The 14943-nt window shown below is 34.6% G+C and overlaps 1 protein-coding gene across 3 annotated transcripts in view; it reads left to right on the forward strand.

Annotated features, from left to right (window-relative positions):
- Positions 1-14943, forward strand: part of LOC149539784 (cyclin-T1-4-like) — an 81574-nt gene that overhangs the window by 31705 nt on the left and 34926 nt on the right. For all 3 annotated transcript variants that reach the window (XM_089800975.1, XM_089800976.1, XM_089800977.1), the window contains exon 4: positions 7467-7548. In XM_089800975.1, the coding sequence (XP_089657101.1) occupies positions 7467-7548 (82 nt within the window). The remainder of the gene's footprint in view (positions 1-7466; positions 7549-14943) is intronic.

Raw genomic sequence — 14943 nt, forward strand, 5'->3', positions numbered from 1 at the left:
CCTGGTCCTAATGTGCAGATTGTAATGCACAAAGACTAGCTTATTCATTTTCTCCACATACAACCTGTTACACCTCTTCGAGTGGATGTACTCAAACATGCTTTAGTTGGGCTCACATTTAGAAGCGCTACTTGGCTGGCTCATTATCCAGATGGCGATTTGTTAAAGGTTTTTGGTTGAAGGCCCAAACATTTGCCACCATTTATTAGAATTGTGAAAAAAGGAAAAGAAAAAAATACTAGTCTCATTTCAAAATTTGAACTTTAAAGCTAGAAATTTAGAAACTAGATTGTATAATGCTTAAGCTGCAATTTTTACTTGGCTGCAATTTTGTACGACCTTCTTTGCAAATTTGACTTGAAAAAATGAGCCCTGATGCATTATTATAGGCATCCATCTCAAGCAATATATCTATGGCATTAGTGGCCATCTTCGATATCATAGTGTATAGGCAACTAAGAACCTCCTTATCTGCCGTGAAATCTTCACAGAATCAGTATGTTGGATTGAGGTAATACTCTGCTGCGTGGATGGGCTTATGAAGCTGATTTTGCCATCTCATATCAATTATCTGCCAAATAGGGCCATACTTGTCCTCAACTCTTACATATTTGGCCTTAATAGCTTCCTTGGCCCTATCCATGTCTTCATATATGTAGCCAATAGCGGGCTTCTCCCCATCGGCAATTCGTAGGAGGGCTACAAGGGGCTCAGTGATCTAAAAAACAATTAAACAAAAAACCAATTTAGTGAATGATGAAACTTTGCAAAGTTGCACAATGAAAATAAAACAAAAATATGTATGAGATAAATTAATTTATAAAATTTTAAGACTTAAACTTTTAAAATTTAAATTACCTCCACAATCTCCGTACATGGTTCCCAAAAACCACCTTCATCATAAATGCATTTTGTTGCATCTATCCTTGTAGGGGTGGTGGCAAAGGAGGAGGAACTCCATTGTGGACCAACAAACATGCACCTCAAAGCTAACCTTGAACTCAACAAGGATTTTAGTGTGATAAAATTAGAGGCAAATCTTGTGATACCAAGATGAGCCAACTCCTTTCCCTTCATGTATTCTCTCATAATGCTGAGGACCAAGACATGATTATAGATGAACTTGCAAAGATTTTTGGCCTTAGCAACACATGATTTCACCCATTTAGCTTGCCAATATCCTTTAACATGAGGTTGAGGCAATGGGGCACACATGGAGTCCAAAAGATTCTTGGGTGTCTCTACATCAAAAGTTTTCCTGCAGCAATTTTAAATTAGTTAGTAAACAATGAAATTTTTTGATGTATTAAAAAACTTTTAATTTTCAAAATTTAATGAAAAACTAAAATAATTTTTTTAGAACTTAGAAGTTAAAATTTTACCTGCAACAACACAATTATTTGCATTATCAGTCACCACTTGGACAACATTCTCTTCCCCTTCCTCTCTTGTGATCTCCTCAATAGCCTCATATAAGAATTTTGCATTTTTGACATGTGAGGAAGCATCTATGGACTTCAAAAAATGGTGGATCCTGAAGTGAAAATTAAACAAAATAATTATCATTGAATAGTCAATAAAACAAAATTTTAGTTATTCAATAATACATTAAATTTTAGACTCCGAGAAGTAGAGGATGATGAATTACCTCCACTAGAAACAAGAAAATTTAGGAGGGTCCTATTCCTCCTATTTGTCTATCCATCCGTCATAATGGTACACCCCCTTTGGCTCCAAATCTTTTTATGGTCCTCCAACTCAAGTTTCATCTCCTCAACCATTTCTAGTAAGAGGGGGCTACTCAACTCATCTTCAGTGGAGGCTTTAAACCCTGCACCGCAGATGGAAACTACATCAATCATTCCTTGCCAATAAGGAGTCCTGTTACATTTATAAAAATATTTTAATTAGCATATTTCAACATCAAGTTAAAATTATAAAATTGAATTTAAAACTTAAAAGTTTAAAACGTAAAACAATCAAATATAAATGAAGTTGAAGTACTTGGCTGCTATAAATGGAATGTTGCAGAAACCCAAAACTTACAAATTGCTTTTATTCTAGCTTCATGAATCTCCCTATTCTAGGGCAAGCTCTCAAGTGAGGGTTGTGCATCAGGAGTGGAATGTGGTATAGAAAAATTGTCTAACCTAGATTTTCTGACTCTAGGACGAAAGGTAACACCAATACTACTAGCAGGGGCAACACCACTTGCAATGCAAGGAATAGATGTAGAAGGAGTACAACTAGCAGAAGCACTAGGACGATACGGGGGAAGGGAAAAACCTTCTCCAACACAACCTATTGAACCTAGGGGTGTAAAACTAGATACAAAAACATTTCCATATGAGCGTGGAAGGGAATTGGAACCAATCTGAGCCAACTCTGCTAATTGTTTTTGTTTTAATTCCTTTTCTTGTTCATATTTTTCTAAGACAAACATTACAAAAACGTTGAGCCTCAGGAGTTGTAACTTTACAAGGTTTAGCATCATGACCATGTATGCCAGCAATATGGTATTTCAATCTATTTATCCCCCCACAATTAACGACCTTACAAAATAGGCATTTTGTTTGAGTTCTGCCTCTACCCAGAAAGTCTATGGTGTACTTCCAGCACTTATCTTTTTTATTGCCTTTAGTGAGCTTGGGTTTTTTACCTCTAGGAGCCATTATGAGTAAGGAAATTTTTTAAGGTTGCTGCAATAAGACATTTTAGACCAAATATTACCATTTAAGCATTGTATTTTATGAAGATCTAAAGTAAAACAAACCCCATAAACATTCAAAAAAAAATCATCCAAAAAACCCATAAGCATAGAGAAAAAAAATCATCAAAATCAAATTTTACCTCTTTGAAATGCGTTGGGAAGTGTTGAGAAGAGCTCCTAGAAGCTCCTTGATGATCTAAATGCAAGCGTATAGTGCTCCAATGTCACAAATGCAAGCTTTTCTCCTCTTCCTTTCAGCTGGTTGCAAAACAATGACATTCTATTTCTCTTCTTCCTCTCCCTCTCTCTCTCTCTCTCACACACACACACACACACAATAATGTTATGAAAGCCCTTTTAGGGTTTTAAGCATAAAAAAGAACAAAAAAAAATATTAAAAAACTAAGCATTTTTTTATTTTTTTACTTGCCCGGACTTCTACTTCCGCAGCCGGGTCACGACTATTGTGACCCGTGAGTCATGCCTCGACTCGTGAGTCATGCGAGTCACACTCCCTGACCCGTCGAGCTTGGGTCACAGGTCATTTTGCCCCGACAAGCCTTCCGTGACTTGCCGACTCGAGAGACTCGCCTGACTCGCGGTGAGTCCCGTTACTCTACCTTGGAGTAACTAAAATGTTGTCAGATATAAAACCGCTATATTTTTGGAGAGTAATGAAAAGGGAAATAACATAATTTGTGGCAGGATCTTTGGAATGCCAAAGAGTAAAAGCAAAACATTGTCACCCTATCATACCCACATTCATTGGCTCAATCCTCAGCATAGAAGAAAATAAGACACTGAGAACAGATTTTAGTAATGATTTCAGAACAATGATTCATTGGTATTGGTATCGCAGTTAGGAGTATTGTATAATAAGTGTTTACTGACTGTTATCTATGTAGATTTTATATGCATTACAGTGATAAGATATTGTGTAGATATCCATATTTATATATACATCTGTACACCATTGCTTGACTATGCATTTTTCCGATAACTCACGAATGCTGTAATGTAGAATTTATGTGTGAAATATCACGTATGTTTTTTTTTGTCTGCCGCAATTACCAATGATTAGGGAATAAGATCACAAGAGGGAGAATGGTGACAAGGTCACTTTCTAATGCTACCTCATGCTATTTGAGTAAGGGGCCAAAGGGGGAAATGGAACTTCCTTTGGGCTTAGGAAAGAGAGGCTTTCTAGGCAACTTACAGTGAATGATCCTCATGAGATCTATCATGGTGAATCAGTGCATATGGATGTTCAACAACTGGAGGTGAGGTAGAAGTGACAAGGATGAGGAGAATAGTGATAGGACATCATTCTCAGGCACACCACTCCATTTGTATGGCAGGGGTCACATGAGGCCAAGAGGGATGGTATATCTGCTTTTGTGCCTAGGGTAGGGGTCTTTTGGGCACCTCATGAAACCACCCTACCTTGAAACTTATTCAAGTAATCTAATATTCTGATATATGTTTATTTCTAACTACCCTACCTTGAAACTTATTCAAGTAATCTACTAATCTGATATATGTTTATTTCTAACTCAAGAAGTTCTAATTATGAATTATGATTATAATGTTTTCTAACTTGCAGGATCTCAATAAAAGCAAAAATGTGCCCTGAAAGTCTTACTTGTTTTTACATAGACACTATAATCTTGGGCAAAATTTGGGTTCCCCTAATCTGGGACATTACAAAGTTCCATTGTACATTGACAGAGTTTGATATTTATAGCTTATTCCATTGTACATCCATCCTGTCACTGATTTGTAATATTTATAGGCTTTGAGCAATAGATTGTAGCTTCTGTGAAGTTCTTGCTCTAGTTTCTGTACTGACTAAATAGATTTATCCTACCAGGTGAGAACAAATGGAAGCTTCACTTAATTCAGCTTAATCTCCTTCATCAATGTCAGGGAATTGTCTGATCTTATTTAAACATCTATCTGAAGTCACATTTTTTAGCCACTGCCAAGGTTAATGATTAATTTCATAATGTATCTCACCTTAAAATGCTGACATGTAATTATTGTTAACTAAATGAAGGGATCCACTAATAGACAAGTCATCCTCTATGCACTACATATTTGTGTCATGTGTGGACTAAATGAAGGAATTTACCACAATATGAATAGATGAATGGTCCTCTTTGTACTCCATTTTTTTACCATATGCATGCTTAGGTATAGCCCTTGGAGCATGGCAAGCTTCTCAACTAGGTCATTGTATTCCACACTGGGATTAGCCATGCAAGTAACATGGAAATGTCTGCATGTCTCCTGGTTCCACCAGTTGCAGGTTTACCAGGATTTGGAGTACTCACATTATTAAAATACAACTTATAAATTTTTTGAAATAGGAAGGTTCATTTTTTCTGGCATGATCTTCAGAGGTGAGTTGGCAGTTAATGCACTAAGAAGAAAAAGATATGTAACTCTGTAGAACTCAAAACTGTTGGTTGAGGCTTACCATATTGGATAAAAGGAGGAGTTTACAATTCTCAAGTTAAATTTTATACTGGTTATAAGTTTTTGACTGGCTATTACTTCAAATGGAAAGTTCTGGAATTCTTTTTAGCCAGAGCTGCCAACAGATAAATCATGATGACTATTAATTATTTCAATTGTGAAGTTTTACCGGATGGTGGGTTGGTGGACCTCTTTCAAATAATGCTTTGTGACATGGGGTCAAAGGGCAATTTTCAACCATATGTTTGTAGTGAAAATTGCGATGAAAAAACTGACAGTTTGTCTGATTATGAATGATAAAGCAAATGTAATTTTTTCTTGTAGAACTCATGCCTTTCTGACCACTTGGTTACCTTGTTCTACAATGATGAACCAATTAATACATAAAAATCAGAGAAAAGCTAAATTTGAACAATAAGTTGAATTTCTTAATTCATACGCTCTCTTTTCTCTTGCTCACTCCATATCCTCCTTCAAATGAAGTTCTCTTCTCTCTTTCATATCTCATGTGTAAGGAGTTATAACTTTTCATTTCATTCCTTTTGACCATTCATTAAAGTTAAATGTTAATTATGCTATTATCTAATATTTATTCTTTTATATTTTAATTTTATTATTATTGTTTATTATTAAATCATTTTTCAGAAGGGCCTACCGCAATATATTTCTGTTGATTGAGAATCATGTTAAAATCCTACTGGGATCAACAAAATTATGGGTCTTTTTGCCTAAAAAAGGGTCAAAATACATGCAAAAATTTAAAATATGTGAAAACATTTATGGTGATTTCAAAGCAATGTATATGGGTTTAAATCTGCAAAAAAGGTTAAAACTGGTTGACCATGATTTGAAAACTTACAATGTTCAAACCAGATTCATTACGATTAATTGTGACTTGTATGCATTTCTGGATTTGTTGATTGTCGTAAGTTTTTATTGCATACTGCATATGTGAACCACTCCATCAAATACACCTAAACAAATTGCATACAGCAAGTATGTATTGCATACAGATTAGGGTTATCGGGTTATTTTTTCTACAAGGAGCTTGGCCTTCTAGTTTGAAAAAATATTTTACCATACACCATTTCATTTTGTGGTTCATTGCAGGGTACAAATTATAATGCTCACTGATACCTTCCAATGAAGGTTGTGCACTAGTAATAGTTTCTTCTCTGTTGGAATTGGTACAACTCTAGGTAGTGATTACTTGCTATAAAGCAAATGCTGGACGAGATTTAAAGATTGCAAAGAATGATATTACTCTCGATAGCAATATTGATGAATGTTAATTTATAGAATATGAATAATGCAAGAGTGATTTGGAGAATGAAAACGTGATAATTGTCACATTGGTGTTGATGTTCAACTTGACATCACCATGTGCAGATGTGACCCATGTTTTTCTTTGCCAGATATCTGGTGTAAGATTTTGCATGGGTGGAGTAGCTGGTCATTTTTTCAATCCTATTTTTGAGCTTCATTCCATTTCAATCATGTATAGTAGATTATAGTATGAGTCAGTGATTGACTTGCAGAATCATCCATGCAGAGTTGAATATGGTGATGTCAGGTTTACATGCACAGGGATTGAACTACAAAATGATATTCAATTAATTTCTAGTGAATACATGTAGCTCTTAGTTGAAGTATGCAGAGGTGATGAAATGTGTATTAAGAGTTTTTATCATGTCCTGTAATAGTCATGTCAATGAGAGTTGGTATTCTGCTATTGTAAAACAGAGTTGTCTTTAGTTGAGAAGGAAGTTTTCTCCTAGAGATGAAAATGAGAGTTGTCTCCGGAAGATTTTTTGATTTTGTTACTGAAGCAGGATTTTGGGAGTGATTTATAAAGATATATTTCCATTGTATGTTGGAGTATGTTGAGTGCAACCTCTTTGATTTGTTAATTATTTTTGATTTATTGGGAATAATTAATTGTAATTTTGTGACTATAAAGAACATCTACATTTATGTATTCTAAGGACATCCTTACGACATAGGACACAGAACTGTGTAATTTATAAGATGGTGAAGAGTTAATAAAATCTCATTTTTCCTTTCTCTCCAAATGTTACTCTCTGATTCACAATACATGTAAATAATGTCATTTTGATTTTATTTCTCATTATTTTAAAAATATTATTCACTTGCCTTATTGGACATTTTTAATTCCTTTTTCTGTTTATAGAACGTTTCTGTGAGGTTTTATCTTCTACATACATAAAATATCTAGCATTGGTGAAAGAGAAAGATCTCTGATTTGTTATTTCTGCAGGCCTCAGGTGACAATTGCTACAGCTATAATCTTCTGTCACCGCTTTTTCCTTCGCCAATCTCATGCAAAGAATGATAGAAGGGTGAGTACAAAATGGTCACATTCTTTGAGGTGGCAGAAATGCAATTTTAGGAACTTTGAAAGTGCAATTTTCCATTTCTATTCTCTTTTCAATAAGGAAATATTTTAAAATAGAATTTTGATCTAGTTTTGTGGTGAAAAATTGATGTGTAAGAATTTTAAGAACTTGAGCTATTGGTTGGGAAAGACAAGCGATAGATAAATCTGGAGAAGATTGATGTTTTCAATGCCTTTAAATTCTCTTTGTCAAACTAATTGATGGCACTTCCGCAGAAGCAGATTCTTGCAGATCTGGTATGGTGGCAAAGTTGCCTTTTGTAATGAATGTTAGAAAGTCACAAATAAGCTCGTCCATTAATCAGGAAGGAAAAGCACAGACCCTATCTTAAAATTTTCTGTTTACATAAAATATTTAAAAATACATTAGTTACTGTACCTATTAATCGAACACAAAATGCCACCAGAGCATAAAAAAAATTACTAGACCCAACTTGGTACATTGTTTGATAAGAAAAATGAGACACAATAGGTGGTTGCCCTTATCCCTTAGTACTCATTACATTATTAACGAGAAAGTAGTTGACAAACTCCACCTATATAAGATGTAGATGGTGTGCTAAATGAATCTAATATTGGTTGGTTAGGATATGTCTCATTGGTGAACAAGGATTTATCAAATACATGAAAATAATTGTACAAATTCCAGTTGCCAGCATACAAATAAAATGAGAAAGCAATTATAGCAGCATTCGTTGTAACTGCTAAAAATAGCAACTGCAAAAAATAGTCAGTCATTCAAAAGAATCAAAACTAAGGTAACTGCTAAAAATAGCAACTGCAAAAAATAGTCAGTCATTCAAAAGAATCAAAACTAACTGACCAACTATTGTCCAAACCAACTTGCTAAAATGGTAACTTACTAAAAAGTAGGTCCCTGACAAGTCTGAATGACGCTATAAAGTGTTGTGGTTTTCCATTAATTTGATTGAACAGTGGTGACACTGAAATACAACTTTGATCCTGCTCAAAACAAGCCAGAAAGCCAACAACAGTTGCTGTACCAGAGAACCAGAAAATGGGGAGTTTAAATATACAGTTCTGTTTTTTGTTTTGGTTTTATTTTTTGCAATTGTTTAATAGAATAATGGAAAGTGTATATAATATGAATATTTGTAGCAGTTAAGCAACTCGGAAAATTCTAATATTGAGGAAATCCACAATGCTGAAATATTCAAGATTTTATTTCTGAACTGAAGATACAATAGTTCTCAAAAGTATGAACAACCTAGTTTATGAATTACATTACTAGTGTATTTCCAACTTACCAACAAGATCCAGCAAAGAAGAATTCTGATCTGTCTACAAATCTGCAACTTAGCACCCACATAAATGGATTCTGCACTCTAGAATTTATCAATATAGAACTTCAAAAACAAAGTGAACCAAATTTCTGGAAACCTGTCCACTTCTTGAGAATGTATGACCAAGGAGACACTTAAAACGTCCCCCAGATCGATCTTTCTCAATAAAATATGCAATGAAATCCAAAAACTACTGAAATAATTAACTCTTCAGTCAGTTCAAGTGTGGTTGTATAAAATCACTAGGGTATCCTCTAGATTGGATCTTTCAGCAATGTGGAAGATGTTGCCTGCAAGAGGTTGCATCCTCACAAACACTAGGAAGAGCAAACTGTTGATGTTTGGTAGCTTCAGTCAGATAAACCTATGAAACAATATGTGTGTGTGTGTGTGTGAGATTATATTAATTAAATGAGTATGTGTAAATGAAGAGACATGTCCCATGAAGGGACACACCTCTCTATGCCTCCTTCACAATATAAATATTAGAGAGATTGCTGCCTTTGAGAAACATAGACCGTACTGGCAGTGGCAATAAATTTGGAGCGATCCTCCAAAGTTAACATGGTATCAGGGCCAGGCTGCAAATGAAGACGGTAAAGAGAGTCCTAAAGTCAACATATACGAATGTGAAATCATACGCAGAACAGAATATATAGATAGTCAAGAAAATTATGTGACAGAAAATATTGGATATGCTAATTGAAATAATCTGAAAGATAAGCTTTTGTAATGATTATGCTTCTATGCAAATTGGAACCATAAATAAGGCTAGGCACTCGAAGATTGCAGACTGCTACATTTTTGTGATGGAGAAGAAACTAATCCGGCTGTTGAACTTGCTGGCCGCCTTCTAAAGAAAACAGAGAAGTACGACTTGGCCGATAAACTGTGGCAGAAAATGAAGGGCCTCTGCATACACAAGGATACTATGGCAAATGTGAGGCAGCTTATCAGAAAGTTTGTAAAATGTTAGAAAGAGGGTTTTCTCTTCAAATTTACACTGTTGACTGGTCGATTGTGCTCTCCGAAAAGAAGCCAAATGGAAAATGGCTCAAGAACTGCTTCAGAAAGCAGAGTGAATAATTTTTGAATGAACACTGCAAATATGAGTGGTAAAATTATTGTTTATATTACAGTTTTGTTGTGAATGCTGTCAACAGAACTAAATGGAAAATGTTATCTCAGAGAAACGTAGTATCTTGCAATGTTATTGCCCAGCTTGACAAAATACTACAAAGATATAGAGCATGATTAAAGTGTGTGCACACAGCCCGTGCGTGAAGAACAAATGAGGGATTTAAACATCTATCAGAGAACTGCGGTCTTGTGGAATGAGATCTCAGAAATGTTCGGATAGACACACATGTAAAATACTGAACCATCTGAAGTATTTGAGAAAGTTGGTTTAGTTACAAAATCTCTCCCATTACCAAATCAATAGCTTCGCTGAGTTTTTAAAGAAGTATAATACAAAAGATGGGGAGTTAGTATAATATATAGGACCCACCAACCCAACAAATAGAGGGTTATTCATAGTTCTACACCCATGTACCGCTAATGGGAATCACACATGGTCTGTTCAAACCAGCGGGTCAATACACATGCACCTTATACATAAATATTGGCTTAGAGCATCGACAAAGGTGAATGAGGGATTTCAACATGATTACAAGGCCTAAAGACAAGACTGGTGAGGTCAATTTTAAGTGGTGAAGGATTTACAACCACATATATATAAGTTTGTTTATATATTTTGAATTTTCTTGAATATTAAGGAAATGAATTTTTTTAGAGGAGAAAATAAATAAAGTGAATGGGCACATTAATAAGGAGTCTTTTCAACCAATCTAAGAATACATCTAAATTTAGATAGTCTTAAAATGAACACATTAGTGATGGCGAGGACAATCAAGGATGTTGATGTGCAGTTAAGTGTTTATTATTCTTAAGTATTTCATTTATCTTTTCATTGTAGTCTCTCTCTTATTTGTATTTTTGTACGTACTAAGAGCGATTTCTCTTGATATTTTCTTTTTGTCTAGGGATGCTCATGTAGGAAGAAGAAGATTGATATCAGATTTAGAGGGAATTTGATACTTCATCAGAGGCAACCTTTTATGAGATGGTCAAGTTCAGAGGGAGTTTGACTTCATGTAAACTTCTGATGTCATGTGTGGGACTGTGTGATTTTAATGGGCCATGGCCTTCTATTGTGATGGACATCTTATGATGTCTAAGCAGATTATGATAGATGATAGCTTGCATGGTGGATTATGTTCCTTAAACAAACCATGTTTGTCTATTGTGATGGACATCTTATGATGTTTGAGATAGATCATGATAGATTATTTTTTGCCTGGTGGATTAAGATTCTTAAATAGACCATGAATGTTTCTATGGTAAGTATTATCGAGGATACATTAGCTATGGATGTTTTTGAGTACTTGGTGAATATCACGTGACTTGATATTCCGAGGTCATTACTCTTGATATCAAGAGATGATATCTAAATCGTGGATATCTTTGATCAAAGATATCCTTAAAACTTGTCATTCCTGATTTTACATTGAGGTAATATTATATCTTGTGTTTATCCTCCCTAGCTAATAGGGAGTGTTGATTTTTGGTAGCTTCAGTCGGATAAAACTATGAGACCATATATATATATATATGTCATTATATCAATAACTTAGTCTTTTACTATGATCAATAACTTCATCTTCTATGATGATGGACATCTTATGATGTCTAAGTAGATCATGATAGATTATAACTTGCATGGTGGATTAAGTTCATTAAATAGACCACGACCTTCTATTATGATGGACATCTTACGATGTCTAAACATATCATTATAGATGATAACTTGCATGGTGGAGTAGGTTCCTTAAATAGGCCATGATAGATTATAACTTGCATGGTGGATTAAGTTCATTAAATAGACCATGACCTTCTATTATGATGGACATCTTACAATGTCTAAACATATCATTATAGATGATAACTTGCATGGTGGAGTAGGTTCCTTAAATAGACCATGGCCTTCTATTGTGATGGACATCTTACGATGTCTAAGCAGATCATGATAGATGATAACTCGCATGGTGTATTATGTTCCTTAAATAGAGCATGGTTGTCTATTGTGATGGACAACTTATGATTTCTGAGACAGATCATGATAGATTATATCTTGCATGGTGGATCAAGATCCTTAAACAGATTATGAATGTTTCTATGGTGAGTATTATTGAGGATACATTATCTATGGATGTTTTTTGAGTACCTGGTGAATATCACGTGACTTGATATTCTGAAGCCATTACCCTTGATATAATGAGATGATATCTAAATGGTGGATATCTTCTGATCAAAGATATCCTTAAAACTTGTCATTCCTTATTTTACATTGAGGAAATATTATATCTTGCATTTCTCCTCCCTAGCTAACTGGGAGTGTTGATGTTTGGTAGCTTCAGTTGAATAAAACTATGAGACTATATATATATATATATATATATATATATATATATAGTCATAAATGTCATTATATCAATTAAATGAGTATGTGTTAATGAAGAGACATGTCTCTCTATGCCTTATCCACAAACTAAATATTAGAGAGATTGCTGCTTTTGAAAACAGACTGTACAAGCAATGACAATACATTTGCAGCGATCCTCCAACATCAACACAAACTTTTCCAAAACAAGAGTAATATCAAATATCAAACCCAACATGAAGAAAACAAAGTCTCAAACCTCTCTTTTATTGCCTTCAAAAGGCTACCTCCCCTTTCTCTTTTACCTTTTTTAACATTTAGTTAAAGTCACTTATCTCACCAAGATTGTCCCTTAGTCTCTAAAGGGGCCCTTTGTTAAATTTTATCATGTAAGCTTTAATATTAGTGCACATTCATTCTTTTACCAAAATATATTTAAATAATGATAAAGTTAATTTAACTTTATAAAATACTATCTTATTGTTATTTAATGAAAATTAATAGACTATACCAAATATTGAGACAATGATACACTCTTTTTTCACTCACACATCTAAAAATAGAAATATCGATCACTGGGTCTATTGTGCCCAGATTTGAATTACTAAGATGTTAAGGAGAACTTGGCCAAAATCATTCTACAAGAGGGCATTACTTAGATCTCAATCGTTGGAGCTCAAATAAACATTTGATACTACCATCGTGCTTGAAAAACTCCAATGCTCCTTAACCTTAACTTATTAACCTAAGTTATCTCGTTGCCTCCCTAGCCCTCTCCACTAGGCAAAGTTCGAACTAGTTCGTGGCCTTGGTTCAATTTGCTTGTGATTTCAACTAGTGTTCAAACCTAGTCAAGTTGATTCATCCAAGCTAAGACTAGATCAAACCACGGTAGGCCTAGGTAGACCAAGTGCAAACCAGGTACAGTACCACTGAGAATCATTCTATAAGACCTTTAACATTACAAAACCAAACATTTTGAAGTTCAAATATTTATTACATCAAATTTAAGTAGCCCTCAAGTTTTCTTCTAGTGAAATTTGTATATCCAATTGGTGATAATGTCCCATGTCTATTTAATTGGAACCTCTCTATACTGATAAATCATATTTTAAACATCAAACAATATCTTCTTTAGGTGAAGAGAGTTGCAAGCTACTTTAATATCATTTTTCAACTAGGATGTTAATTTCAATCAAACAAGCTTTCTGTACAATGAAAAGGTAATAAGCAATTAAGAACTTGGAAAGAGAGAATGTTGTTGGTGCAGCTGATCAAATTCGCATTGGCACTGTTTGTGAATACACTAGTGCCTTTGATGAAGAAGATGAAGAATGTGATAATACATTAGACGATTGAAACTTAGTATAAAGTTCCAATTGTTGAAAGTCAAAACAACAATGCTTGAACTCAATATTATTATTTTAATATTTTGATGTTTTATATTATTTTTGTTGTTTTTATGATATTATGTGACATTCCAATCTTAATTCATGCTTCTAGGTTGCATATATATGTGTGCGTGTGCATATAATCATTACATGTTTTTGTATAATGAACCCAAAAAAACCCAAACCCTATATCAAAATTTTGCCCTATTGATGAATTGATTTTTCGAACTTGAGCTTGAGCTGAACCTCAACCCGAACCTGAACAGACAACATAGTTATTAACCTGTGGGAATCCATTGGATATCATAATGGTCTACGCTATTGAACTAGTTAGAAAGGGGACATTGCAACTGCCCTTCCTAAAATTGTTTTTCTTTAAGCAATCTCAACTTTGGATGCTGGAAATTGCTAATTTTCTCACGTTGCATCCTCTGTTGGCAAGCTCTTACATTTGACCAAAAATTTCTTAACGACCCTTTCTCGAAGAGGATGCTTGTTGGAGCATATAAATGACCTTTGTAACCAGTATTAAACTCTTGTCCTCATCCAATGGTGGCAACTTAGATGAGGGAACAATGTTTTGCACGAGGGCCTTCTTGAACCTCGATACATGAAATACATAATTGCTGGCTGGTAGCTAAGCTTGTAAGCAACCTCTCTAATCTGCTTGGAAACTTTGACTGGACTGCAAAAGCCCAGGCTTAAGATTGTCTGATCTACTCTTCTTGAGAATAGATTGTCTTAATGGATGAAGCCTCACAAATACTATATTGCCAATCTCAGAACTTTTCTCAACTTGATCCTTATCAGCATATAATTTTTGATGATTCTATGCTTATTGCAATTTCTCATCCAATGATTTCATGATATCTTGACTCTCAACAAATCCCTTACCTTAATCACACTACTATCCTCAACCAATAAATCCACAAAGTTGGGTGCCTCATATCCATACAAAGCCGCAAATGGTGACATCTTGATGGACATTTAGTTTAAGCTCTGTTGCCATGAACATAGTTTTATGGATACTCTTCCACCCATTTCTTCACTCTCTTTCTATCCATCTGTTTGTAGGTGGTGGCTTGTACTAGGAGTAACCTCAATACCATTCAATCGGAAAATCTCCTGCCAAAAAATATTTA

This window comes from Cupressus sempervirens, chromosome 9, assembly GCF_028749045.1.
Source record: "Cupressus sempervirens isolate cs-2001-9-10 chromosome 9, ASM2874904v1, whole genome shotgun sequence".
Taxonomy (NCBI): Eukaryota; Viridiplantae; Streptophyta; class Pinopsida; order Cupressales; family Cupressaceae; genus Cupressus; species Cupressus sempervirens.